The 26,701-nt window shown below is 35.4% G+C and overlaps 2 protein-coding genes across 2 annotated transcripts; one reads left to right on the plus strand and one right to left on the minus strand.

Moving 5' to 3' along the window:
• Window positions 1-3,692: 3,692 nt before the first annotated feature.
• LOC110619375 (TIP41-like protein) lies at window positions 3,693-11,463 on the plus strand. Its single transcript, XM_021762783.2, has 8 exons — window positions 3,693-3,972; window positions 4,619-4,804; window positions 8,491-8,581; window positions 9,117-9,230; window positions 9,326-9,385; window positions 9,514-9,555; window positions 9,924-10,052; window positions 11,239-11,463. The coding sequence occupies exons 1-8, from the start codon at window positions 3,830-3,832 to the stop codon at window positions 11,347-11,349; spliced, it is 876 nt and encodes a 291-aa protein (XP_021618475.1). The 5' UTR covers window positions 3,693-3,829; the 3' UTR covers window positions 11,350-11,463.
• A 1,131-nt stretch (window positions 11,464-12,594) lies between these two features.
• Window positions 12,595-13,794, minus strand: LOC110619377 (zinc finger protein 4). The gene has a single exon (XM_021762784.2). It carries the CDS (start codon window positions 13,529-13,531, stop codon window positions 12,950-12,952), a length of 582 nt encoding a protein of 193 aa, XP_021618476.1. The 5' UTR covers window positions 13,532-13,794; the 3' UTR covers window positions 12,595-12,949.
• Window positions 13,795-26,701: the final 12,907 nt, after the last annotated feature.

Genomic DNA, 26,701 nt, shown 5'->3' on the forward strand with positions numbered 1-26,701 from the left:
ATAAAGTGGACATATGGATAATTTCCTATTTTTTTTTAAATAGTAAATTTATATAAACTAGAGGTATGCTCACACGGTTGTGCGAATTTTTAAAATATTTAAAATTATTATTGTGTAAAGTTATAAATATGTTACATAATTTTTATCATACTTTAATTATTTATATTTATTAATTTTTCATAATTATTTGTTCGATAATTATCATTATTTTTTTAAAAAATTATCCAAACAATGAATAACATTTTAAGTTGAAATTTTTCATGTAATTCTTTTACTAATATTATTGTTTAAATAATATATTATGCACATAAAAGAGATTCTACTTTTTTTTTTATTAGTCAAAAGATCTATAGAGAAATGGAAGCATATATATAAGAGATGAACTCTTTTTTTCCTCTAAAGTTGTGAATTTTTTTCAGGAAGTGCTCTACTATTCTTTTTCTCATCTACGGTCCATTTGGCTCCAGTTTGGGGGAAGATCGGCCGCTTGGCCGTCGACCTCCTCCCATTTTTAGTTTTCTTTTCTAGTTTGTTTTCTTTAGTTTTCTCATCTTTGTGGTTTAGTCTCATTGACAGAGTGTAAATTCCTTTTGGGGTTTTTGAGTTTCTTCTCAAGTTTTATTTGATGATCTGCTTGCATATTTGGAGATCTTCCCTCCAAGATGGTTATGAAGTCTCTACGACTTTCTACGTTGGCAGTGAAAGGGAGGATTCGCCACCCGCTGCCTTGCCATGTTCCCGGTTGATCCGGCCAGATCGAAATCTCTATGGTGATGGTTGCTACATATCCTTCCTGTTTCCATGGCTTTGAAGGTAATGAACAGAGAAGTTCTTCTCTTATGTTGATTGCTGGAGCTTTATGAACAGAGAAGTTCTTCTCTTATGTTGATTGCTGGAGCTTTCTTCCTCATTAGTGGCCAACACTGAGTCGAGAATATAGAGGCGTTAGTGAAGCTTCCTAATTTGTTGGGGGTTCATTTTGCCCATCTCCTTTTTCAAGGCTCTAGCTGCTTGTTTTGGTTTTAGGTCGGATTGTAGTTTTTAGTTCTTGTATGGGTTCTTGATCTGCATTTTAAACTCTTTCAATGAAATGAAATGGATTTTTTGAAAAAAAAAAAACTCAATTTTCATTGCTTTGACCAATATTTATAAATTTCTATAATAAAGGGGTTTTTCTTAATGAAGAAGTCCAATCTCTCTTTTTATTCTTATGGCTGTTAACACACAAAACATTTCTCATATCTATAATTTTTAAAGAATGAAAAAAACATTGGATTCTTTACCTTAATATTTTTTTAATTAGCTTTGGAAACGTTACATGTTAAACTCTTTGCTTTGTTTATAATATTGGGTAAATTATAGTTTAATCCCTAATTTCTATGTTTTATAAAAATCTAGAATTTAATTTTTAAAAATTGAAAAAAAAAATTTAATTCATAACGTTAGAATTAGAGTTAATTTACCGATTAATATTCATGAAAAGGACTAAAATATTATTAGTCTCCATAGTTTAAATTTAAAAAAATTAAAAAAATCAAACTGCTAAATATTGAATTTATTAAATATTGCATAATTGGATCGATGAATTATGACTACCACCATCATGACTTAACTAACAATTAAACTTAATGGTGGGTCACATCGACACGAGACAATTAACGATATAGTCTAGTCGAACATTAACAAACACCGAAAACCAAATAACCATTACTCTTTCATTGGCCACCATTCTATAATATATTATTGTGACTAAAGTAGATATTTCATTAAATCAATAATCTATATTCCAGTTAGATGAGCTAGGCTTCAGAGAGGCATGAAAAGCGAATGGTCTGGCAAATGAAATGGTGTGGAAATATTAAACCAAAGAAACCAATGGATTTTTGCCTATTCAAGTCAAAGTATATATAGTGCAACTTACTGGAGTGAAATATGTGGCAAGGCTTTTATTCTAAGGATTGGCTATTAAAAAAAAAAATTAAGGATTGAAGATTTATAAAGCGCATATGTGGCAAGGTATTTACTCTTAATTTCATCTTATAAAATAATCACACCTCTTTAAAAAAATGTGGAGTTAAACTTGTTTAATTGTTTTATCGTTTTTTTAAACTTTTATAGATAAGAGTTATTTTATTATTATTATTTAAAATTAAAGTTTAAATATATTTAAAAATTTTACTACTTTTTATAAATGGCCACTTTTCTATCAAATTTTTTAAAAATATTTCAAACCAAAATGTTACTTTTTATTTTAAAAAAAAAAATATATTTTTTTACTGTATAATCATATATTGTATGATTACTAAAATCACAGCAAAAATTACAAAAAAAATTACAAAACAGAGTCTAGCGTTTAAGAATTAATTATAAGCCAATCATGAGACATAACATTTCTCAAATAAAGTTTAGCCAATAAATCAACAATTTTATTACCTTGTCCACTTACAAATTCAAATTAGATATTAGATAATTTATATCACAAATCCATAATAGCAGTAATAATAATTATAATGTCTAAAGGAGGTGAAAAACTAGATTTAGAGAACTTTTGGCTCCATAAAATAAATAAATGAGCGAGATTCTTTATCTAAAACTAATTAAAAAATTTCAATTCTTTATCTAAAACTAAGGAGAGTAGCATTAACACATTTAGCCGCCCATCTAACAATACACTATTATTATCCCTAACCACTATAGCAGTGGCAGTAGGAAAGAATTGATTCTTATGAGCCGCATTAATATTAAATTTTAAAATTTCAGAAGGAGAAGGAGTAGGCAACTAGACCTCCTGTCTAGACTGACGACAATAGCAAAATGATGGAGTAATAAAAATACCATATTACTAAAATTTTAAAATTTTATACGATTAAAATTAATGTGAGATATAGTAGAGAAATATGGAGAAACAAATTCAAATATTCATTTATTACATGCCTTTCATGTATTCTAAAAAGTAAAAGAAATAAATTGTATAATAGCCCCACAATCCAATTTTCGCTAAAAATGATGCCAAATGCACATTTTCCACTACACTGTAAAACTTGAAAAATCTAGTAATGTTACTAATGTCATGCTTATAAGAGCAAAAATTAAGAAATCAAGTGGCACGTGCATGTAGATAAAGAAAGAGAGCATACTCTATTGTTTTTATTTATACTAAGCAAAAGGAATGAATAGAAGAAATTTTAATTTTATGCAGTACCAAATTGTATAAGATAGAACGTCACTATGTAATATACAATAAATGTTAAAAAAAAATTTGAAGTTTAAATTAAAGTGAAAAGGACTAAGTACGTTGTTAGAACAAATTTTAAAAGACAAGTAGACGATGAAAATTGTGAAATAAAAACTTAGCCTGAGAATTATTGAACTCCCCGCTGCAAATTCCATTTATTCATGTAAATGAAAAAGTAGACATTAAAATAGTTTTTTGTTTTAATTAGTCGTAAGAGATGTTTGCATTTAAATAAAAAGATTATATATTCAATTGATATTTTATTTTATATAGAATAAATTTATAAAATAACAAGTAAATAGAAATTTAATGCATAAACATAGTCGATTAATAAAATTAATAATGATTTAATATATATTTTTTAATTTCGAAAGCCACCGTTATATTTGTAGAATATATAATTATAAAATATTTATATTTGCCATTCCTGATAAAATGGACGAAGGAATGTATCACATTATTTTTCCCACAAAATTGACGCCCAATAAAACCATCGGAAACCAAAAGGGAAACACGGACAAAAACGAGATAAACAACTGGGAACCGATGTAATCGGTAATTTTCGAAAAAAGAACACAAAACAATCTCCCGAAGATGGCAGTGGAAGTCGACGAGAAGGACCTGAAAGCCGCCGGCGCCGAGCTATTGAGCGACAGTGATCGCCGTGGACTACGTATCCACGGCTGGGAGATCTTTTCACTCAAGGGCTCCATCCTCAACTCCTCCACTCGTCTACAGTAATTGCTCTCTCTCTCTCTCTCTTCCTTTATTCACATATTAATCTTTTCGATATGTTGAGTTGGTTTAGTAAGCAAACTCAGGAAGTACTTTTCCTGTTTAAGTTAACCAAATTTCTAAGTTTATGTTGTTGTTTTTCCTTCAAATTTGTAGGCAAAAGTCGATTTGGCTGATCACCAAGTAGAATCGAAGCCTATTCGTTTTGGAAATTTGGATTGTTTAGGGTTCTTGTGGGTTTTGTGGTCTATTAGGGCTATGATTTAGTTTCTGATTTCAAATGCTGCAAAATGATTTACTTTCGGCTTGGTTTCGTGTCTCTTGCTTGTGATCTATAGTTTGGGAAAAATAAATATTCAGACAAAGTCTTCTCTCTGTAGAATGTGGCTAGTTACTACTTGGTTAGATCTATCAAATTGATATATACCCACTGTGGATGGTTTTGTTCCAAAATCAATTGCAATTTTTCTATTGTAATCTAAAGTTTGGAAGAATCTCAGTGAATTTGTGAATTGTTAGTCTGCATGATATTTACAAGTGACATGTAATTTTGTTATTCCTTTTGCACGAATGAATTTTAACAGAAATTCATTCCCAAATTTTGGAAATAATTTGAATATAAGTGACTAGTCACTGGTGTGCTTGCAGATGGGAGGAAAAGCTTCAGACATCTCACTTACCGGAGATGGTATTTGGGGACAGCTCTTTAGTTCTTAAGCATGAGAGTAGTGGCACTAAAATCTATTTCAACGCATTTGATGCCCTTGCTGGCTGGAAGCAAGAAGCTTTGCCACCGGTTGAAGTTCCTGCAGCAGCAAAATGGAAATTCAGAAGGTAATTTATCTCTCTCTCTCTCTCTTCTCCCACATTAGCCTTTCTTCCAATATCACAGTTGATATTTCTTTTTTCCACTTAATGATGCACGAATATTCATTTTCTGGAGGATCTTTTTCCTTTTTGCCTTTGGTTGGGAGATATGTCAAGTATCAGAACTCGAACAGAATCCTGAAATAGAATAGGGAGTTAGCAACCCTAGAATAGATTTTAGAAGAAGTTGAGATGAGTATAGAAATATAAAGGGAGGACAGAATCAGAGAATGAGGAAGAATTAGAGACTTCTGCTTCCCTTTATTCATACAGTTATATAACTGTTTCTAACGTCTGTAACTGCTTCTCCCTAACATCTGTAACTACATTCAGTAAAATATCTATTCTATGAAAAATAGATACCGTCTGAATCCATTGCATCTCAGCTCCTTTATTGACTATGGTTGATAAGTTGATACTCACTCTACTTCTCACTTGCTTTCTTCCTTCTATAATATGTGACAGAATAGTTACAAAGAAAAAGGCTTGTAGTGAATGACCAGTTTTAATTAAAGGGCTAATGTTTAAAACTTTACAATTAATACAGCTTGAAAAATTTATGAATTTCAACTTAAACCTTAACAAACTTCTGAATCTACAGTTCTATCTTTTTTTAGACAAAATTGCTCTGGGATTTTTATTACCTATAAACTGAGCTTTAATTGACACATGGTTTGCATGGAATAAGTTGTTTACTTTTTGAAACTTCCAAAGAAGTCTTAGATATGTGGTTGTATTTTAACTGTAATGGAAATATTAATAGTTGTTGCTTACTTATCTTTAAATTCCTTATGTCCATTATTTTATTGAGTTAGTCAGAATTTAAGGGAAAAGAGATTCTACTGGTATTCAATTTCAATTCTTAAATAGTTCAAGGTTCTAAATGGAATTTTTCAAAATTGAGCCCGTATGTGTGCATGCATGCATATATAGTATAAAATGTCACATTTAACATAAAATGTCCTTTTAAACAGTCTTACAAGTAAAAAAATAAACATTTAAAAGAAAGAGCATATTATTTGCACTAACATAAGAGAAATAGAAAGTACTGCATGCCTAGTCGTCTACATTCCCAGCTTAAGCATTAAATAAGATTAAAACTGTAAAACTGAAAGAAATATCTGTATCATAGGTAACAAACAATATAAATAATAATATGTTATTGAATAAACTACTCATCATCAAATTCAAGCTTTCCAATATATAAATAAAAACTATAATGAATAGAAAAAGTTAACCATCTAAATGCAATAATACATAACATGACTTCTAACTAAAATTACTCATGATGAAGTTCCTAAAATCTTTATCTTTCATTGTCAACAGCAGCGCACATGAATTCTTCCTCCTCTGCTACATTGTCAACTACTCATAGAGTTTCAACTAGAGTTGGATCTTGCAACCAACCTCGATTCATAACAAGATTCAAAAACTTTAGCTGCCTAACCAACATCATCCCAAGTCAACTTCTCATCCGCAAAAACAAGAGCATTATCATCACCTTCATCCTCATTACCTTTCTTCTAGTTCACCAAGTAGCCACTCATTACTTTGATCAATATTTTCCAAATCAATAGGTGTAGTGGTATCCCCAAAATTGTATCTGCATAGCAATGTCCTGTTGTGCATGACATATACTAAATTATTCAAGCGTTGTTGAGCTAGCTGATTCTTTTATTTACTATGAAGCTGTCATTGATTTTAAAGTAACAAATATATTAAAAGATTAAAATTCAAACTCAAAATACTTGGTTAAAGTAAAAAAAAAGTTAAAATTCAAACTCAAAATACTTGGTTAAAATAAAAAAAAGTAAGAATAATATACTTAATAATTTTTATATTGTTACTTACATGTCTAAATACACTCCAATGGGCACTTGCACTACTTGTGAGACTAAGAATTTTCACGGCAATCTTTTGAAGGTGTAGAGTCGAAGAACCAAATGTTTTCTATCAAGTAGCTATTAAAATGTAGAACCAATGATTATTAAATTAGCCAATTATATACTTTAATAAATAAGCGAGATGAAAAATTACTAAGAATTTAAATTAATAACTTAGAGATGTGGTTGTTCTTCCTCTAATAGAAGGAGGTAACCAAAGATGCTTGCAGCTTTCTTGTACTTCTCAATTACATGAAGGATAATGTCAAATATTGTGGGATCTTATTTCATTTTCTGAATGCATGAAATCAAGTCCATATTCACCTCTTCATGACCTTCAATACTAATCTTGTTTGGATAAAAAATTCAGCATGTAAGAAGTGTCTGACAAATGCAAAGGATGATGCACTTGAATTCACCATCTAGCATTAATAATCTCAAAATATTTTGAATTTCTTTTCATTGCCATTGGATGCAATTGAACACCTTTCAACCATTAGCATTCGTCTTTTGAACAACTGCATACCAACCAAAAGCCTGTCTATTAGAGGCCTTTAATCCTTCTACAATATATTCTGGTAGCATATAATCTTACAGGTTCTATCATATTTAACTTCTAGCTCTGCGACATATTTCTCTTTAGCTTTGGTAACAGACATGTGCACTGCTACTTTCTGTGAATTTCCTGAATCGTTTTACTTTATATCTACATTAACCTTCCCATGTTTCTGATATGAGCCCTTTCAAACTTGCCTATAAGTTGTTACTTTGAGCCTGCATGATAGATGTTATACAAGTCATATGACTGGTAGGGTCTTAGGAAACTCATCGAAGCAGGGTGCAAAAAACATGTCACCTGTTTAGGTGGATTTTATATTTCTGATGTCTTTTCCTCCATACAAGGCAATCCTATATTTAGAAGTGAAATAGAGTATGCATGTTCATAAAGTTCCTGAACATTGAACAGAATCGATTTCAGTTCTTTTTATCTTATATTTAATCCTAATTTCCAAGACACTAAATCCCCAAAATTTAGTCCTGCCCGCAATAATTGTAGTGTGGCACTGTGGCTCTAATCTCCGTATTTGAGGTTGTCACTGTCAAGTTCTTGATGAAATGAAGATTTATTTTCATGGTTTTGCTCCGTCTTGTGTTGCTTAATGGGGGCAGAATCTATACAATTGGATTAAGCTTGTTGGCCCCAACTCCTGATGAGTCATAGATGATGATCCTGAAACTTACGCCAATCACTTGAACCTGGCACCTCCTATTTACATTGTTTCTCAATGAGATAGTAAATACATGTATTATTCAGTGGCTGGCATCTCAGTATTCTCTAGTTGAAAAATGTGATAAAAGTAGTTTCCCTGTAAAACTTATTTCATTCACATGTTTGAAGCAGAGGATATGGAATAACAATTTTTAACAAGGAAGTTCTCTCATACTTCCCCTCCTTGTGCAATGTGTCTTTTTATTGGATCAAGGCTCTTGTTGCTTACTAGCTTTCAAATGGTACTACATCCATAGGAAGGTAAAACGGCTGGTTCTAGTTGAAAACCTCTATAATGTGGCAGAGTTGCACGTTGATTATCAAATTGTACCCTTCACTTGTGCCACTAGCAATTTGTCATTCATCCTGAATTTTTCCCCTTAATATTTTTCTCCCTCCTTCCTGTTGCAGTTGAAGTATTTAAATTGTTATAGCAACATATTAATACCAAAACAAAGAGATTGTTCTTAATTGACATAGCACCTAATGTGAATTTGCAGCAAACCATCCCAGCAGGTGATACTAGATTATGACTATACATTCACGACACCATATTGTGGGAGTGAAACAATTGAGGCAGGCTCAAATAAGGTTTGTCTTGTTCTTAATCTACTATTTACCAATCATTTTTTTCCCAATCAGTTTGCAGTTGGAACTGATAAGTGGATGGATGTCCAAGCAGTAAATTAATGCAGGTTTGGGCATTATTCAGTTTAAACAGAAAAGTGAAATTGAACCATTGCTTTTTGGTTTGGTTTGTCACTTAAAAATCTTATTTTTATTTGGATTATTTCAATTATTAACTGAAACGAACATGTATACTTCTTATATATAACTAACTGATGAATTGAACCAAATTATTTTGGTTTATTCATAATCATGATTACTCTGCTTCATCATTTCATATTTAGAGGTTATGCAATAAATTGCCAAAACTTAGTGTGTTATGTAAGACTCCCTACTTTGCACTTCTTTGCCTCTGGTCACTTGCCAGGATATGTTAGGCTTTTCTTAAATGTAACTGGGGCTGATGTAGAGTTCAGAATTTGAGGTTTTTGCCATTGCTGCCTAGATCAGTTTATTTTTATTTACAAAATAATACCACCAGCCTTTGTCTTGTGATCAGAATGGAAGTGGGAATATCTCAGAGACAAGCTCAAGCATCTGTTGGGAGGACTGTGATGAGCAAATTGATGTGGTTTCCTTGGCATCAAAAGAGCCTATTCTCTTCTATGATGAGGTAGTCAACTTATGTTTGATTATGTTGTAAAGTTCCATGATATCCTCTTTGTATATGTGCCTGCCATGATGAAAGCAGTCTGTTTAACATTACAGGTAGTCTTGTACGAAGATGAGCTTGCTGATAATGGAGTGTCGCTTTTAACTGTGAAAGTGGTAAATGCTAATTTTTAATGGATGTAGTGCTAGATGCACTTCCTTGAAAAAATGTTGGGCTATCTGTGTATTGAGGACATCACTTTATATATATATATATGTATATATATTTTACTTTTATTTTGCAGAGAGTCATGCCTAGTTGTTGGTTTCTTCTTCTGCGATTCTGGGTGAGTTATATGATCTGATTTCTTAAATTCTTCTCCATTTCATATAAAAAGAATAACTCATTCAGAACTCTCTTTCCCTTTCTTAGTCTATGCATGTATGACATATACCTGCTTGTATGCGTAATTTGAGTTCCTTAATCATGAGTCCAGTATAATGAAACACCTTTATTTCTGCCCCCCTTAGTAAAGAGGAATTTTCTTCTATTAGATACTCTGAAGTGACATTTTGAGCTCCTGTCATCCCTCCCTCCACTGCCTGGTCATACACATCATTTTCTACTTTTGTCTCCTTGTTTGGCTTACATTTTTTTTTCTTCTCTGTTCTTCTGAAATGATCTCTTATTGTGTATTCTAATCTTTTATCATAGCTTAGAGTTGACGGAGTCTTGATGAGGTTAAGGGACACTCGCATGCATTGCGCTTTTGGAGATGGCACTAACCCCGTCATTCTTCGTGAAAGCTGCTGGAGAGAAGCCACTTTTCAGTCTATCTCTGCTGTAAGCCCTCTCCATAGACACTTGCATTGTGCACATAATTGTTTTAATATCCTGGCATGTTCCCATCCATCTGTGCATGCATGATAAGTGTGTACACAGTACACGATGGATGAGCTGTCGGCATACCTTTCCTGCTTCATATCTATAGATTCCTTGTGCTGATTTTCTTGCTTTTATGATTCAAATCTTAAAGATGCTTGTTTCACTATGTTGCACTTTCATGGTATCATTGCACTATTTTATATAAAGATATGGCTAAATGATCTTAATTTATACTGATTTTGGTCAATTTTTTAGTCAATTGGCTAAAATTGTTACCAACATCATTTTAAAATTGATAAAAATTTAGATAAAATTGAAAATGCATACAAAGGTCAGAAATTTTATGGCCATTTGGCTTAAATATCTTCTACTTAAAATAGCTTCTAAAATGGTCAAATTCTATCTATAGAAGGGAAATTGAAAGGGAAAAAACAGATAAAAAAACACGAAGACAAACTTTAGGTGCAAGTCTGCACTTTAAACCAAAATTATGTTTGCATCAACTATTACAAACATATTTGCCTTGTGTTATGGAATAAGCGTCTCTGTTGTAATGCAGAAGTTTCTGGTAATTGAGTATGTCTTATCTTATTGAGTTGTGGTTAGTGAATTATCACTTAAATTGAATTCATGGCTTATAGTTCTGCACTGATGTATTGCGGGTACTGTAAAGGCATGGGTAAAATAGCTGAAGTGCACAAGAACTTCTTCCTTTATCCCCCCTGTAAATCCATTAGCACAACTTTAGAGAAGGGCTCATATTGGGGTTCCTGTTGTCAATTTGAAAGCTATTCCCTCTGGTTAAATCGAGAATTTTGTAAGGATTTAATTTTTTTGATTTATTTTCTATAGAATTTAATTCAGTTTTCTTTTCTATATATTCTTTTGTTTGAAATGAAAAAAATTCAATTATCTTTTTTAACTTGAGATTCCAATTTAAAAGAAATTGAACATGTATGTTTTTTAAAAATTCATTTGAAATTTTTTCTTGTGAAATGAATCGTTTCAAACGAAGTCATTATAATGTTATGTTTGTTTTTGTATGTTTTCCCACCCTTCTCAATTGGCCCTGATTTTTTTTGCTTGCTCAATGTGGTAACAAGTGTTTTCTTAAATTCATATGCTGGTGTCTTTTATGGTGCAGAAAGGGTATCCTTCCGATCTTGCAGAATATAGTGATCCAAGCATCATCAGCGAGAGGCTTCCTGTTATCACGCATAAGACACTAAAGCTTGTTTTCCATGGTAATTTGTAATGCTGTTGGTTGCCTTCCTGCAAAAAGATTGTGTATTGTTCACAAGTTGTGGTTAAAGAGAACTCATATACTTTCAGGTGGATTATATTACAAATGCTCTTCTTCTTCTTCTTCTTCCTCTTCTTTCAAATACTTGCGTCAATTTTATGGTCACTTGGGCAAACCAAGATATGGAAGAAGCGTTTATTTAATTTCTGAGTAGTGTTGGAAGAGAAATTGAAATGATATTTAGTGTCTGTGAAAAAAGCATAAACAATAAGGGAGATATTGAAAAGGATACTCTTGGAGGATCAACGTTAACTTCATTTTGATGAGTTAATCCAGAAATTTTTTTAAAAAAATGGGAAAAAAAATACATGGCAATAATACCCAGTTTCCAATTTATTTTGCACTGGTAAAATGATGTCTGCCAACTGTCTTCCTGCGAGAAAACCAAGTTGCATGAACCTGGAGGATTGGTGTGTGGCGAAATGCTAAATATAGAATTTGCATGGAGAGGAAACAATTGATACTCAGATGAGAGTTATTTGCAGCAGTACTAGAGAAAATGATTGAAGTTATATGTTTCCGAAGAAGATGGAAAGGGATAAAAGAAGGGAGTGAGCCTGATTAAAGATAATGATTAATCAATAACATGAAAAATCTCTTTCATGGCCTTTTTGTTCTTTGTTTTGAGTGATGAATCTTCTGGATGGCTTTGTTTTAGGGACATGGCTGATTGCTCGACTGGTGGAAGTTTATTTTGGTAGGCAACATTTGGGAATTAATTGGTTAATTTGGGGGGAATATGTCATCTGAAAGTATGACATCTCATGCATGGAAAGCAATTTAAGAAGCATAAGTAGCATCATCATGACTCAATTGTTCTTTGTTTTTATCATCTGGCACATTTGGGCACTGTTGAGTTGGAATGTTCTTAATTAAACTGTGCAGAGCAAATCAAGAGCCTGCATTTACCATTTGCTATGTTACTGAGACTTCTAATTATTTAGGGTGATCAGAAATCTCCTCCCAGTCAGCTTCTGTTGATATACTTTTAGTATTTCCTTGCTATTTGGTTAACAATTAACATCTATGACGATTCTCAAACCATTAAATTAAACCAATATTTCATTTCTGCACCTTCCCTGGATCACTACCTCATCATAGTCGCTTTCAGCACTTACGGTGTTTGAACAATAGCTGATATATACACCTGGTATATACACATATAGACTTGTGGATCGGTGCACCTTGCAGACAAAATTAGAAAAAATATATATAATATATATATAGAGAGAAAGGAACTGAGGTGGAACACAAAAGCTGGACAAGCCAAAATTACCATAGCATTAAGGAGATATGTAGGCAGGAGCAGAAACTGCTGTACTTGGTAATTAGGATTAAAAAATCCTTAGCACGTGCACTGGCATTTATTTTTCAGGATGCAATTGAAGAGCAGGGTTATGCTGCAAGCTTTCTTGTACTATGGCATGCATACATGGAAGGTCCTTCACCATGTTTATGATTTGAATTTTTCAATATGGTTGGCTGGTTTCCCTCCCATATTAGTTTCTATTCCAATACAAGCCAACATGAGGAGAAATTCTGAACTGGAAGTTCAGAGTCGAAGGTTTAGGTCAAGCTTGAGTGATTCTGATGGTGGTGGCTCTGGTGGTTGTGAATCCAACCGAAAGCTGCCTGGCCACATTAAATCCATTGCATCTTCAAGCATAAAGGGCACCCATGCCATTCCAATTCCTGTATTAGCTTCATTAAATCTTGCTGCAAGAGTAGCTCCTTCTCTATTTGGCTTGTGCACAAGCCCATGAGGCCTCACACCGAGTGATCTGCTCATCGGTGTATTTAATGGTAATCCCATCATCGTCATCATCCTCTGGGAATGGAATCTTCTGGCTGCACCTCTCTCTCTTTTGTGAGCATTCTGATGACCCCCTAAAGCCTGTGAGCTGTAGAACTTTCTTCTGCAGAAGTTGCATGAGAAGACCTTGCTAGAAGTAGTAGGTCTTGACTGTGAATCATAGTCTCCTGCTGTTGAGACTGAATTGCTAGCTAAGCTCAGATTCAACCACTCTCCTCCTGGATTGCAGGCTTCAATTCTTTCAGCGCTGTTGCTGCTGATTCTTAATTCATCTTGGTGCTTGTTGGTTGCTGTTTCAATGGCTTCATCTCTGAAAATCATATCTCCACGAATCTCAAACAATTTCTTTGGTGAATGTAGAGGAGAGTTAAATGGGTAGAAAAGGTGGAATTATTGCGAGAGGCTTTGAAGAGATAGACGGAAGTGGAAGACAAAGAAATAAGTGGGAGATGGATATGATATTGGAAAGAAAGCTAGACTTGATTTTTTATTTTTTATTTTTATTTTTAAATTACCAGGTTTCAATTCGGCCGGCCCCACTGGGCGGATGCTTGGTGGTGTTCTTCCAGGAGAAGATGCTTATGTCATGCTTTACTGTTGCAGTACTCATCAGAGCTTAGGATTCTCTCCACTTTCATCTTCTTCCTTCATATTTTCATCTTTTATCTTCTCAAATCAAACTAACTTTGCATGGTTCTCTTTTGGAGTAATTCAAGGTTGACAATCTGACAAAGGTGATATTGATGGTCAAAATCATAATCTCACAATTAACCAAAGCTCCTGTGCTTGTCATTTATTACATTCTTATCCTCTAGGCTGTACTGAAACAAATGTTGTTGCTACCCTCCTATCTCTTTAGGTGCTGGCTATAAGATGCTCTGCCTCCCTATATTTGTTGCAATTTTTAAAGGCAGATTTTTTTAGATTTAAAAAAATAAAAATTTACTATTTAATCTCTGGAAATTGCCATTATTAATAAGTTAGTCCCTGTATTTTTAGAAACTTATTAAAACATCCTTATCTTTTCTTTTTATCAATAAAATAATCATTCCGTTCTCATTTCCGTTAAAAATAAATAAAGAATGAGTTAAAAAAATTTTAAAATTTAATTTTGCGTTCAAATAAAATCTTTTATTTAATCCTTACATATTGCTATTATTAACAAATCAGTTGTTACATCTTCAGAAATCTATTAAAACATTTTTATTTTTTTCCATATCTATTAATACGTCCTCATCATTTATTTCTGTCAACAAAATAGTTCCTCTTCCTCCTCAAAAAAGAAAAAAAAAAAAAGAAGAAGATGATGATGATAAAGGAAAAGAAGATGAAAAAGAAAAAAAAAGAAAAGGGTGATTTACGATTTAGTCCCTGAGTATTGCCATTATTAACAAGTCAGTCCCTGTATTTTTAGAAATCTATTAAAACGTCCTTATGTTTTATTTCCGTCAACGAAATAGTCTTTTTGTCCTATTTTCCGTTAAAATTAGATAAAGGAGGAGAGAGAAAATTTCTAAAATCCAATTTTACCCTCAAATAAAACCATTTATTTAGTCCTTATATTTTGTAATTATTAACAAGTTAGTCCTTACATTTTCAAAAATCTATTAAAATATTTTTATCTTTTTTTATATCTATTAAAACGTCCTTATTATTTTTTTCCATCAATGAAATAGTCCCTATCTTTTCTCACATCTATTAAAACATCCTAATCGTTTATTTAAGTCAACGAAATAGTCTCTTCTTATCGTTTCTTTCTGTCAATGAAATCGTCCCTCCCTATATTTTTAGAAATATATTAAAACGTCCTTATTGTTTCTTTTTGTCAACAAAATAGTCCCTATCTTTTCTCAGATCTATTAAAACATCCTTATTGTTTCTTTTTATCAACAAAATAGTCCCTATCTTTTCTTTCCTCTTCCTCCTCCTCTTCCTCTTCCTCCTCCTCCGAAAAAGAAGAAGAAGAAGAAGAAGAAGAAGAAGAAGAAGAAGAAGAAGAAGAAGAAGAAGCAGAAGAAGAAGAAGCAAAAGGAAGAAGAATAATTGATGAAGAAGAAAAGGAATGAGGAGGAGGAGAAAAATAATTGGGGGTAATTTAGTCTTTTACTATATTTTTAACGGCAAAAATAGACAGAAGGACTATTTCGTTGACGGAGAGAAAACATAAGGACGTTTTAATAGGTTTCTAAAAATACAGGGACTGACTTGTTAATAATGGCAATACCCAGGGACTAAATTGTAAATCTCCCAAAAGAAAAAGAAGAAAAAGAAGGAGGAAGAAGAAGAAAAAAAAGATGATGACAAAGAAGAAGAAAAAGAAGAAGAAGAATCTCCTTCTCCTCATCCTTTTTAAAGAAGAATAATAAAAAGAAAAATCGAATAAGAATCAAAGAAAAAGAAAAACCAAAGAAGAAGAAGAAGAGGAAGAATCGATAAAGAAGAAGAAGAATGAGGAGGAGAAAAATAAGAGGTAATTTAGTCTTTTACTATATTTTTAACTGTAAAAATAGATGGAAAGACTATTTTGTTGATGGAGATAAAATATAATAACGTTTTAATAGATTTTTGAAAATATAAAAACTGACTTATTAATAATGACAATACCTAATTACAATACCTAAAGACTAAATTGTAAATTACCTTTAAAAAATTATAAATTTTCATTTCAAACAAGTTAATTAATAAAATAAAAATTAATTTAATTATCTTTGATTGTTAAGCTACCTCATATATGTTGGAGCAACAACAACCATTAATATATTTTAGAATTTAGACACTAGTACTTTAGTTATCGAATGTTAAAATATTATTTTAATATTGCTAACACAACAATTTATTAGTAATTTAAAATTATTATAAAAAAATTTAATAATATTATATTAAATAATATATTTTAATAAATTATTTTATATTTAATAATATTACAATTTTAGTCAGGAATTTTATATATTACAGAAATTATAAGTAATATTTTATTGTATATTACAATAATAAATACAAATATAACTGTTTTCAAATTATATTTATCTGCGATTATAAATTAAATATATATGATAAAAATTTATAACCGTTATTTTAAAATTCATTATGTAGTAATGCATAATAGAGTGTGTAGTTTCATTCACCTAGAAATTGAAATTGAACTGAAATTCAATATAATTTTGATTTGATTTTTTACTGTTTCGGTTCTAATTCAGTATAATCCTTAATTTCGATATTATTTCCATTTTTAAAATATTTATACAAATTTTTCATGAAAAATCATATTTCAGTTATCATTTTAATTTTAAAGTTAATTATTAATATAAATTATTATCATATATATACATTTTAAGTGCTTTTTTATTATATAATATTTATTTATAAAATTATACGCAACAAATAATTAAATAAATTATAAATATAGTAATATACTGATAATTAAAAATGATAAAAGTGATTTAATATTTTTATAACCAAAGCTATTAAAAAAGATAAATAAATAAAAGATAATAATAATATGTAAATTGTGCATAATTATAATATATAATATAATTATTATATATATATAAAATTAATTTGCGATTCAATTTTAATACGATTTCGATACGGTTTTGGTTCGATTCTTAATAAAAACTAAAATTAATTTACAACCATTAAATAAATTTAATTTAACATGATTTTTCGGTTCGATTCGATTCAAAATTTTAAAAATTATTCACAGCTCCAGTGCACAGTAGAAGACTCAGACTACTCCCAATGCCATTCTAGCACCTAGTCTCCAATAATTTAAGAGGCAGAGACTAAAAACTCCATCTCCATCATCAGTCATATTAGAGAATTACTTGCACTGTTGCATGGTGAGCACTTTGCACTAGCAAACAATAGGCCAAAAGAAAACTATGGAGTGTAGTGAATTGTGTCACGTCAAGTAGGTATTTGAATATAGAGAAAAGATATTAAAGGGTGCATTTTCCTGTTGAGAGAAGTGAGTGAATAATAAGCTTCAATACTTGGATGGAGAAAGGAAAAGAAATGAGTGGAGAGTTTAGTGGAGGATGATGGGTCCCAAAGAATTGCCAATAATGTTCATAAAGTTAAGAAATGAGATGGGGTGTTATCTTGCCGTTTTTAATATTGTTTTTGCTTCACAACAGGAGTATCTATGTGGGTCTCCTCCTCAAACTTTAACACTTAATTGGGCAATGTGCATGTACGATGGAGAACTGCCTTTGAAGTTGCTTCTTCTTATTTTAACTCCTTTTGTTTTTTTAAAAGCTATGGATAAGAGAGATGAGGAGCTTAGTACTCCTTTATCATTTTTATATTCTTTTTCAAGCAAGGAAAGCCGTGGAAAAAGAAAGAGAGGCTTTTCTCTTTCTCTCTTGCTGATATTTAAGTACTAAAATTTATCTCTAATCCGAAAGATTTCGATTTCAAACTCTAACTATAATCAATCATATGTATACATAATTAATTTTGACATAAACAAGTGTAGGTTCACTAAAACTTACACAAAATGAATATGAATCAACTGCGCATTAATGGTTTGGTCACCATTAATGGTTTGGTCACCTTCACCTATTTCTTCGAGTGGATCTTTAATGCAAGTTTGGAGCAAAATCTTATTTTTCTTCCTTATTAAATATTGGGTTCATAGAATACTATCAATAAAATTAGACTGAATATATATTTTCACTTTTAAAATTTATTAAAAAAGTTTTGTGACACCATAAACTTTGAAAATGCATTTGAATTATTCAAAAGTGTGATTAAAATGACATTGCAATCTTAATATAATATAGCAAGGACTACAAACACATACTTATATCCACTCTAATTGTTGTATTATTTTACCATTGATATGACTCAGTAATCATTCGTCTAGTGAAAACTTATTGATCAAGCTTTATTGGCTCGTGATGATGACATGGACGTGATTAACCATCGCCCATTTGACTCGATAATGAGTATTCGGTAATAATACTAGGCCATAGCCCCTCAGACACTCATGACTGGGGGCAATTCAGAATTGCTCATCATAGTCGGATCTGGTCATTATTATTTAACCGTTAGTGATTGTTAATACACAATCAAGATAATCCCTACAAATATAGCCTCTCTGATCCCCTAGTTAGTAACACCAGATTTCAAGAATAATGGACAACTATACTTATCTTCTTTCAATATAAAGACAACCAGAGATTAATATCTAAGATACACAATTATTAAACATTCAACTCATTATATTATTTACTTGTCCGCATTATATAGTTTACTTACTTAAGTATCAGAGTGATTGTAGCAAGGCACCCGCCATATCACCTTCTCTTTTTGTAAATTTCTAGATGTTAAAGAGTCAAAAGGGATCTCTACAAGCGACATTATTTGGTTCCATTATTGGGATCCAAAGAATTTCTGATTTTGCTTGAAAAATCCAGTCGCCCTATCTTCCTTTGACCATTTCTTTCTTTTTCTTTTATTTTTAATATTTTCTGATGGTGGAAAACTCGAGTACTATTTCAAAACCTATTGCGAACAAGATAGTGGGAGCAATTGGATCCATTAATCCAGTGGGAAGTGGCCAAAATACTCCTCTCATAGCCCCTGAAATGGATCTCATGTCCATGACTAATGAGTAGGTGGTCTAATACACCAGAAGGTTATAGTTAATGCTGGATTAAGGCTGGGAAAAAGTCTCTCACAATGCTATCAGGGCAAATACACTAAGAATAGAAAATCTCAAGTCCAAAGGTAAGAGCAAGGTGGAAGATGAGGAATCCTCTAATGAGATTCCCACAAATGTAGACTAAAATCTTGTGCGTGTTATTCGAAAGTTCTAGAAGGAGTAGGAAGACGATTTTGAAATTAAGGATGCCTCGCATTTTTCTAAAGAAATTATAGTCGAGACTTTTCAACCAAAGTTCAAACGACCAAGTCTAGACAAGTATAATGGGACTACAAATTCGAGAAGTCATTTAATTATTTTTACAAGCACCATGCAGCTTTAAAATGTTAATGATTTGTGCTATGTTGAGTCTTTTCATCCACCTTGATAGGTGTGAGTCAAAAATGGTACTAACATTTCAGTCTAGGTTTTATATAAAATTTTACTCAGTTAGCTGTTGCATTTAAGTTAAAGTTTATTATTTGTATCCCTCCAAAAAAGCTCTCCTCAGACTTGTACAAGATTATATAGGGTAAGGGTGAATCTTTGTGGAGTTATATCTTATATTTCAATGTAAAAGCCATACAAATAGAAGACTTAAACTATGAGATTGTGTGTGTAGCCCTCAAAAGGGAATAAGGAATATCAAGTTCATGAATTCAATGATTAAGAATCCTGCTGGCTCTTAAAAAGGGAACTAAGAATATCAAGTTCATGGCTTTTTTTTATCAAGAATCTTGCTGCAACATATCAACAATTGATATAGAAAGCTTAAAAGTACATCTGTTTGGATTATGAAGTCCATGCCTTGAGAGAGGATAAGAAGGCTACCCAAGCAAAGGCATAAAAAGTAGATAGGTAGCATAAAGGAAGAGGGGACAAAAGAAGCTATCGTGTTTCTTACGAGAGACATGACCAAGGTAAGTAGAAAAATTATACTCACTAAATATCTCATGCACATATATTTTGATGTGGATCATAAAAAAAATAAAAAAATTAGAGGCCTGGAAAGCTCAATCCAAACAAGGCTAGTAGGCATGATAATACCAAATACTGTCAATTTCTTAAGGACTATGGACATACTACAAAGGAATATATGCAATAAAATGATGAAATCGAGAGACTCATAAGAGACAGCACGTTAAGGCAATTTGCTCGAAAGGATAAGGCTGAAAAGAGAATTGAACTTGAGGAAAGAAACCAAGGTAGCTTTACCACGATAGCTCTTTTTCCAGTGGCTTTCAAGTTTCTCAACGCTAGGTCTCCCACCTTTAGACTTCTCTCCCTGACTCTTTGGTTGTAGTAACGCGCTATCTTCTGTTGATATGCTGCGGTGCGGACTTGAGCTTCTTCTCTGACTTCTTCTAGGGCATCTAAGTTACTTCTCAGCTTATTGTCATTGGTGCTCTCGCTATTAAATTGGACTCGATGGGTAGGGACTTGCAACTTGATTGGAACTATAGCTTCGGTGCCAAACGCAAGTGCAAAAGGTATCTCTTTGGTGGGCGTCCTGGGGGTAGTTCGGAATGCCCACAGGATACTGTTGAGTTCGTCTGCCCAATTTCCCTTTGCTCCATCCAGTCGCTTCTTCAGTCCCTAGAGGATGGCTCTGTTAGTGACCTCTGTTTGGTCGTTGGTTTGAGGGTGGGCCACCGAGGAGAATTTGTGCCATATGCCCATGTTTGCTGTGAATTCCTTGAAAGTCTTGCAGTCAAACTGTCTGCCATTATTTGATATGAGCACTCTTGGTATCCCGAACCTGCTATAATGTTGCCCCAGACGAAATCTATCATTTTTCTAGCTGTAATTGTGGGGACTGCCTCTGCCTCTAGCTATTTGGAGAAGTACTCTACTGCTACTATTACGAACTTCTTCTAGCCTGTGGTCTTGGAAAAAAGTCCCAGGATGTCTATACCTCACTGTGAGAACGGCCATGGGCTGGATATACTAGATTGAGGCATGGCCAGGATATTGATAGCGTTGGCAAACCTTTGGCACACATCACATCTTCGTACGAACTCCTCGGCCTCCTTCTTGACGGTGGGCTAGTAGTACCTCTGCCTGAAGACTTTGTTTGCCAACGTTCCTGCCCCCTCATGGGCCCCACAGATTCCTTGATGTATTTCTTCTATCACCCTTATAGCTTCTTCTGGGCTCACGCATCGAAGCCATGGGCTAGACTTCCATCTTCTGTACAGGGTCCCTCTTACTGCTTGGTAATTAGCAGCTCGGGCTGCAATTTTCCTTGCCTCGGCTTTGTCTTCAGGGAGCTTTCCCTTCTCCAAATATTCCAGGTACGGGGTCATCCAGTTCTGCCCTTCTTCGACTTCCATCACGGTATTTGCTTTATCGAAGTCGGGAATGTTAATGTGTTGTATGTACACCTCATCTGGGAGCTGCTCCAACTCTTCCCTAGTCAATCGGCTTAGCATGTCTGCCTCCTCGTTTTCTTCCTGAGGTATTCTCTGGTATTTTACCATGATCCCCTGTCTTCCGAGCTCGGTCTCTATGGCCTTTACCCTTGCCAAGTAGTTCTACATGGTTGGGTTTCTTGCCTGATATGCCCCCTTTATTTGGTTGATCACTAGCTGAGAGTCGCTATTTACCTCGAGGTCAACTGTCCCTACCTCCATTGCAATCAGCATCCCGTTTATTAGGGCCTCATACTCTGCTACGTTATTGGAGGCATTGAATTCCAGGCGTAAAGCATAACAAACTTTGAACCCTTCCGGTCCTTTCAGTATTATCCCTGCACTGCTGCCCCCAGCCCCGGATGCCCCGTCCACATACAACTTCCAGCTGAATTCTCGTGGGGGCTGCCTTTCTCTTTTGCCCTCCATCGTTTCCGTGAGTGTCTCTTCCAGTTCTGCTTGTTTTTCGTTGAAAGAGCACTCCGCTATGAAGTCAGCGAGAGCTTGAGATTTTATGGTGGTCCGAGGTCGGTATTCTAAGCAGTAAGGGCTAATCTCGATGGACCAAGCAAGCATCCGACCTGACGTTTCTGGCCTGTGGAGGATCTTCTTCAATGGCTAGTCTATCATCACTACTCCTTGATGGCTTTCTAGATAAACCCTGAATTTTCTGACCGCCAGTAATAGGGCATACGCTATTTTTTCGATGTTCAAATATCTCATCTCAACGTCTTTGAGCACTTTGCTAACATAGAAAACTGGTTTCTGTTCTCCTTCTTCTACTCTCACCAGTACGGCGCTGACGGCTTGTTCTGAGGCTAATAAGTAGATTAAGAGCTCTTCCCCTTCCAACGGACTACTAAGCACGTGTGGAGAACTGAGATAGGCTTTAAGCTCTTTGAAAGCTTTCTTGCAGTCCTCAGTCCATTCGAAGTTCGGGACTTTTCTCAACTTATGAAACGATTGAGCGCTACTACCCTTCCAGTAAGTCTTTGAATGTCCCTGACGCAGGTCGACTCGGGCATTTTCAAGATGGCCTCCACCTTCTCTGGATTGGGTTCGATGCCCTTCCCAATCACCATGTACCCCAGGAACTTTCCTCCCCTGATGAAGAAAGCGCACTTTGCCGGATTCAGCCTCATTCTGTATCGCTCTAGCACCTTAAACACCTCCCTTAGATTTACCAAGTGTTGCTGGAAAGTTGGACTTTTTACAACCATGTCGTCCACGTACACCTTTGTAATACCCGGCTAGACTCCGGTATCGGAATTTCTACCGTCCGGTGGAATCTCGGATGTCGGAAACCTCTAGAAGGGTAAAACCATGTTTTCATGAAATGTTTTAATGTATTTTATGGTTTTAAGCAAGAAGGGAATTAAGTTTTGAATGAAAAAGACCAAGGAGGCATTTTCAGGTTCGGCCGCCGAACCTCAAGTTCGGCCGCCGAACATTGGATGATTTAGGGGGGCAAGTTAGGCTTCCGAAAGTTTCAAAGGTTCGGCCGCCGAACTTGCATGATTTTTGGAGGCACTTTAGGCTGCCGAAAGGTGGTCTGGCAGCCCCTATATAAGAGCTCTATGGCAGAAACGGGCGAGTTTTCTCCCCATTTTCGGCCACAGTGAGTTCTTGCTCTCCCATGGTTCGTTTTTGATGTTTTTCCTCCGATCTTTCACGTTTTAACAAGCTTTATGTTGATTTGAAGATATTTGAGCAAAAGAGCAAGTTTTGGAGCTTGGAGACCAAAGAGTTGAGATCTCTCCCATCTCCAAGTTGGATCGTCTCTCCTCTCGTTCTTCAAGAGGTAAGAGTAGATCCATAGTTCCTTTAATATTTTAAGTAAGTTTTATGAAGTTTCTTGGGGTAGAAATGCATGTGTAGGTTTATATAGAGTTTTTGGTTAAATGTGTGTTCATGAGTAATGTATGTTGTTTATGCATGTTTGATGTGTTGTAGTTGGGGTTTAGGATAGTTTGAAGCCCCTAGGAGCTTATATGCTTGAGTATGCATGTTGTAGAATAGGAAAATGCATGATTGATTGAGTTGGGAGGAGTTATGCATGAGAAAGGCTGGGTTCTGCCACTTTGGGAGGACCCAGGTTCGGCAGCCGAAGGCTCTTTCGGCCGCCGAACATGCCTGTGCAGGCCAACTTTTGGCTGCCGAACCCTGCCCCCGAAAATGGACTTTCAGCTCTGAAAGGGAGTTTCGGCCGCCGAAGGTGCCGCCGAACATGCATGAGTTTTGTCTCTGGAGGGAACCTTCGGCAGCTGAAGGTGCCGCCGAAGGTGCATGACTTTCGGCTCTGGAGGGCCTGTAACAGGCCGGAAATCGGTACCCCTCTGTAACGGCCCGAACCATCACCGGCACTAGGATCCAGATCGGCTTAAGGCCGCCGGGACCCGTAGCAAGCCAAACATACCTCCTATCACTTGGTCAAATCCCATACATGATCAAAACATTAACATAAAAACTTAAACATCTGATGTAAATACCGAGCCTGACCTGTATGCAACATAATTGAAAACATAAAGAACCCCCTACTAGAGCCCTCATCAAAACTCTAGCTAGGTCAACATAACATACATCAAGCCGGAGTCACATCCAAGGAACTAGAACCTAACCTGTGCATGCATCAAACCACAAACATAAGACCTCTACAAGGGTCCTCCATAAAAAACCATAGCGTGGTAAACAACACATGCCACAAGATTAGTTCAAACTCAACTCAACAACTAACATAACATACATCATGTATTAAACAAGGACTAACCAAGTCTTAGGGCCAAGCACAGTACTAATACATAAACACAACTCTACTAAACTTTACATTACATTCTCTTACAAATCATTATCAATATACATGTCCACACTAAAAGTACTAAGCTAATACTATTACATAAACAAAACCTTTACTCTTGAGACTTCCCGATCAACCTCAAACCTGCAACACTGGGGTTAGGGGAGAGGGGTGAGCTAAAAAGCCCAGTGAGTAGAAACAAGGAAAACAGTTCATTAATTACATGCTTTTATGAAATGCGTCACAGCACAAACATTTCACATAACGGATTGGACATGACCACCAAAACTCCCTCTGTCTGTAACATAACATGGTGCCCGGCCCTTCGGGCTCCTCAGGACTTCATTATGCCCGGCCCTTCGGGCTCCTCAGGACTTCATTATGCCCGGCCCTTCGGGCTCCTCAGGACTTCATTAACATAGCATAGCTAGGGCTATTGGGGTCGTCTTGGTCCATCCACATCAACAGTAAATAATGCAATGCGTCATATTCGTGGAACTAGTGCAATCAACCTATTACATATAAACATGATGCATGAACATGCTTTAGGCATTTGATTTCGTAAAATAAAAGATTAAGTTTAGTTCTACTCACCTCTGGCAGACGCTGAACTGACTCTGCAACTGCTAATACTGATGGCCTCCTCGATTCCTCGGGTCCGATCCTACACAGGTGGACTCGAATGAGGTGCCAAACACACTCTAACAACTCATAAGCAACTGCCCAAAAACCCCCTAGAACATCACTTAAACATGAATAGAAAACACCTTGAAAAGGCTGGACAGGGCACTTTCGGCGGCACCTTCGGCGGCCGAACCCTTCCTCCAGAAACGAAACTCGGGCACCTTCGGCGGCACCTTCGGCGGCCGAAAGTCCCACTCCAGAGACGAAAGTCAGGCACTTTCGGCGGCCGAATCCTTCCTTCGGCGGCCGAAAGTCTGCTTTCAAGCCAAAACTCAACTTTCGGGGGCAAGGTTAGGCGGCCAAACCATGCATCCAAAGGCAGGTTCGGCGGCCGAACCTGAGTTCTTCCCAGAAGGGCAGAACTCAGCTTCACATGCATTCCAGCCTCCCAAACCTTCCAAACACCCCAAAACAAGCACCCAACTTTACCAAAACATGCATAAACCCTTAACCATGCACAAAGGAGTTTAAACAAGCTTAAACTCCAACAAAGAACATCAAAAAGTACTCATAGGTAGCTTATGACCCACATAGGCCAAAACCACCAAAACAACCCATAATCTCACTTGCTCTTTCCCAATCATGCATACACTCTCCCACATGCATAACCTAGCCTAAACATTCAACATAACTTCACATAAACATACATAAGCATACATTGGACATAAAACCCACAAAAATCCTAACATGCATATCTACCCATACTCAAGCATTAAAACCTTCATAAAACTTACTTAACACTTCATGGTAAAAGAAAGCATAGATCCACACTTACCTCTTGAAGATCGAGGGTGTAATACCCGGCTAGACCCCGGTATTGGAATTCCTACGTTCCGGCGGATTTTCCGTTGGAAGTCGGGATTCGAGGATGTCGGAGCTTGCCCTAAGGGTATAAGAAAGGTTTTTAAGATGTTTTTAAGTGTTTTTATCATGTTTGCATGTTTTGAGTTAAGAAAATTGAGTTTTGAAATGAAAAGGCCAAGGGGACAAAAGCCAGGTTCGGCCGCCGAAGGTGAAGTTCGGCCGTCGAAAGTTGCATGGTTTTGCATGCACGTTAGGCCGCCGAAGGAAGAGTCGGTTGGCCACCACAAAAGCCCCTTTGCCCGAGACTTGAGTGTTAAACACTCTGTTTTTGGGTCAAAGGTAGGTTCAAGCTCTCCTTGGTGTGATTTCTCATGTTTTCCTCAAATCTTGCATGTTTTAACTTGATTTGAGTTTTGTTTTAGAGTTTTGAGCAAAAGGAAGCAAAGTTGAGCACTTGGAGAGTTTAATTGAGTTTTCTCCTATCTCCAAGCTTGGATCATCAATCCTCTAGTTCTTCAAGAGGTAAGCATGGATCCTCACCTCCCCTTATGTTTAAAGCAAGTTTTAAGAAGTTTTGGAGAGTTTTATGGCATGTTTTGGGGTATAAGCATGAGTTTGAGCATATGTTGATCATATGAGTTTCTATGAGTTTTGTTGTTGTTTTTGAGGCTTGAGCTAGTTTTTAGGCCTCTCTATGCATGAGTTATGTTCTTTGTGAGTTGAGAAGTGTTGGTATGCATGTTATGGGTGTTTGATAGGATTTTGGAGGCTGAGAGCATGAGTTGTGCTCGGATTCTGCCTTTCTGGAGAATCCAGGTTCGGCCGCCGAAGCAAGGTTCGGCCGCCGAACCCCTTGTGGAGGCAGTTTCGGCTGCCAAACCTTGCCCCCGAAAGCTAGGCTTTTGGGTGAGAAAGAGACTTTCGGCCGCCGAAAGAGGGAGTTCGGCCGCCGAAAGTGCATGAGTTTCGTCTCTGGACGAGACTTTCGGCCCCGAAGGTGCCGCCGAACATGCATGAGTTTCGTCTCTGGAGGGAGGTTTCGGCCGCCGAACCAGCCGCCGAAAGTGCCCAGTCCAGCCTTCTTTTGCCCATTTTTCCATGCATGCCTATGATGTTTTAGAGGGGTTTTGGGGAGATAGTAGGAGTTATGT

Source organism: Manihot esculenta, chromosome 7 (assembly GCF_001659605.2).
Source record: "Manihot esculenta cultivar AM560-2 chromosome 7, M.esculenta_v8, whole genome shotgun sequence".
In the NCBI taxonomy this organism is placed as follows: domain Eukaryota; kingdom Viridiplantae; phylum Streptophyta; class Magnoliopsida; order Malpighiales; family Euphorbiaceae; genus Manihot; species Manihot esculenta.

Bases quoted from the DNA above. Each gene is read 5' to 3' on its own strand.
- LOC110619375 (XM_021762783.2), top strand. From the start codon at position 3,830: ATGGCAGTGGAAGTCGACGAGAAGGACCTGAAAGCCGCCGGCGCCGAG. The intron at 4,805-8,490 runs GTAATTTATCTC...GTGAATTTGCAG, and splicing joins GCAAAATGGAAATTCAGAAG to CAAACCATCCCAGCAGGTGA. The intron at 9,556-9,923 runs GTGAGTTATATG...CTTTTATCATAG, and splicing joins TTCTTCTTCTGCGATTCTGG to CTTAGAGTTGACGGAGTCTT.
- LOC110619377 (XM_021762784.2), bottom strand. From the start codon at position 13,531: ATGATTTTCAGAGATGAAGCCATTGAAACAGCAACCAACAAGCACCAA.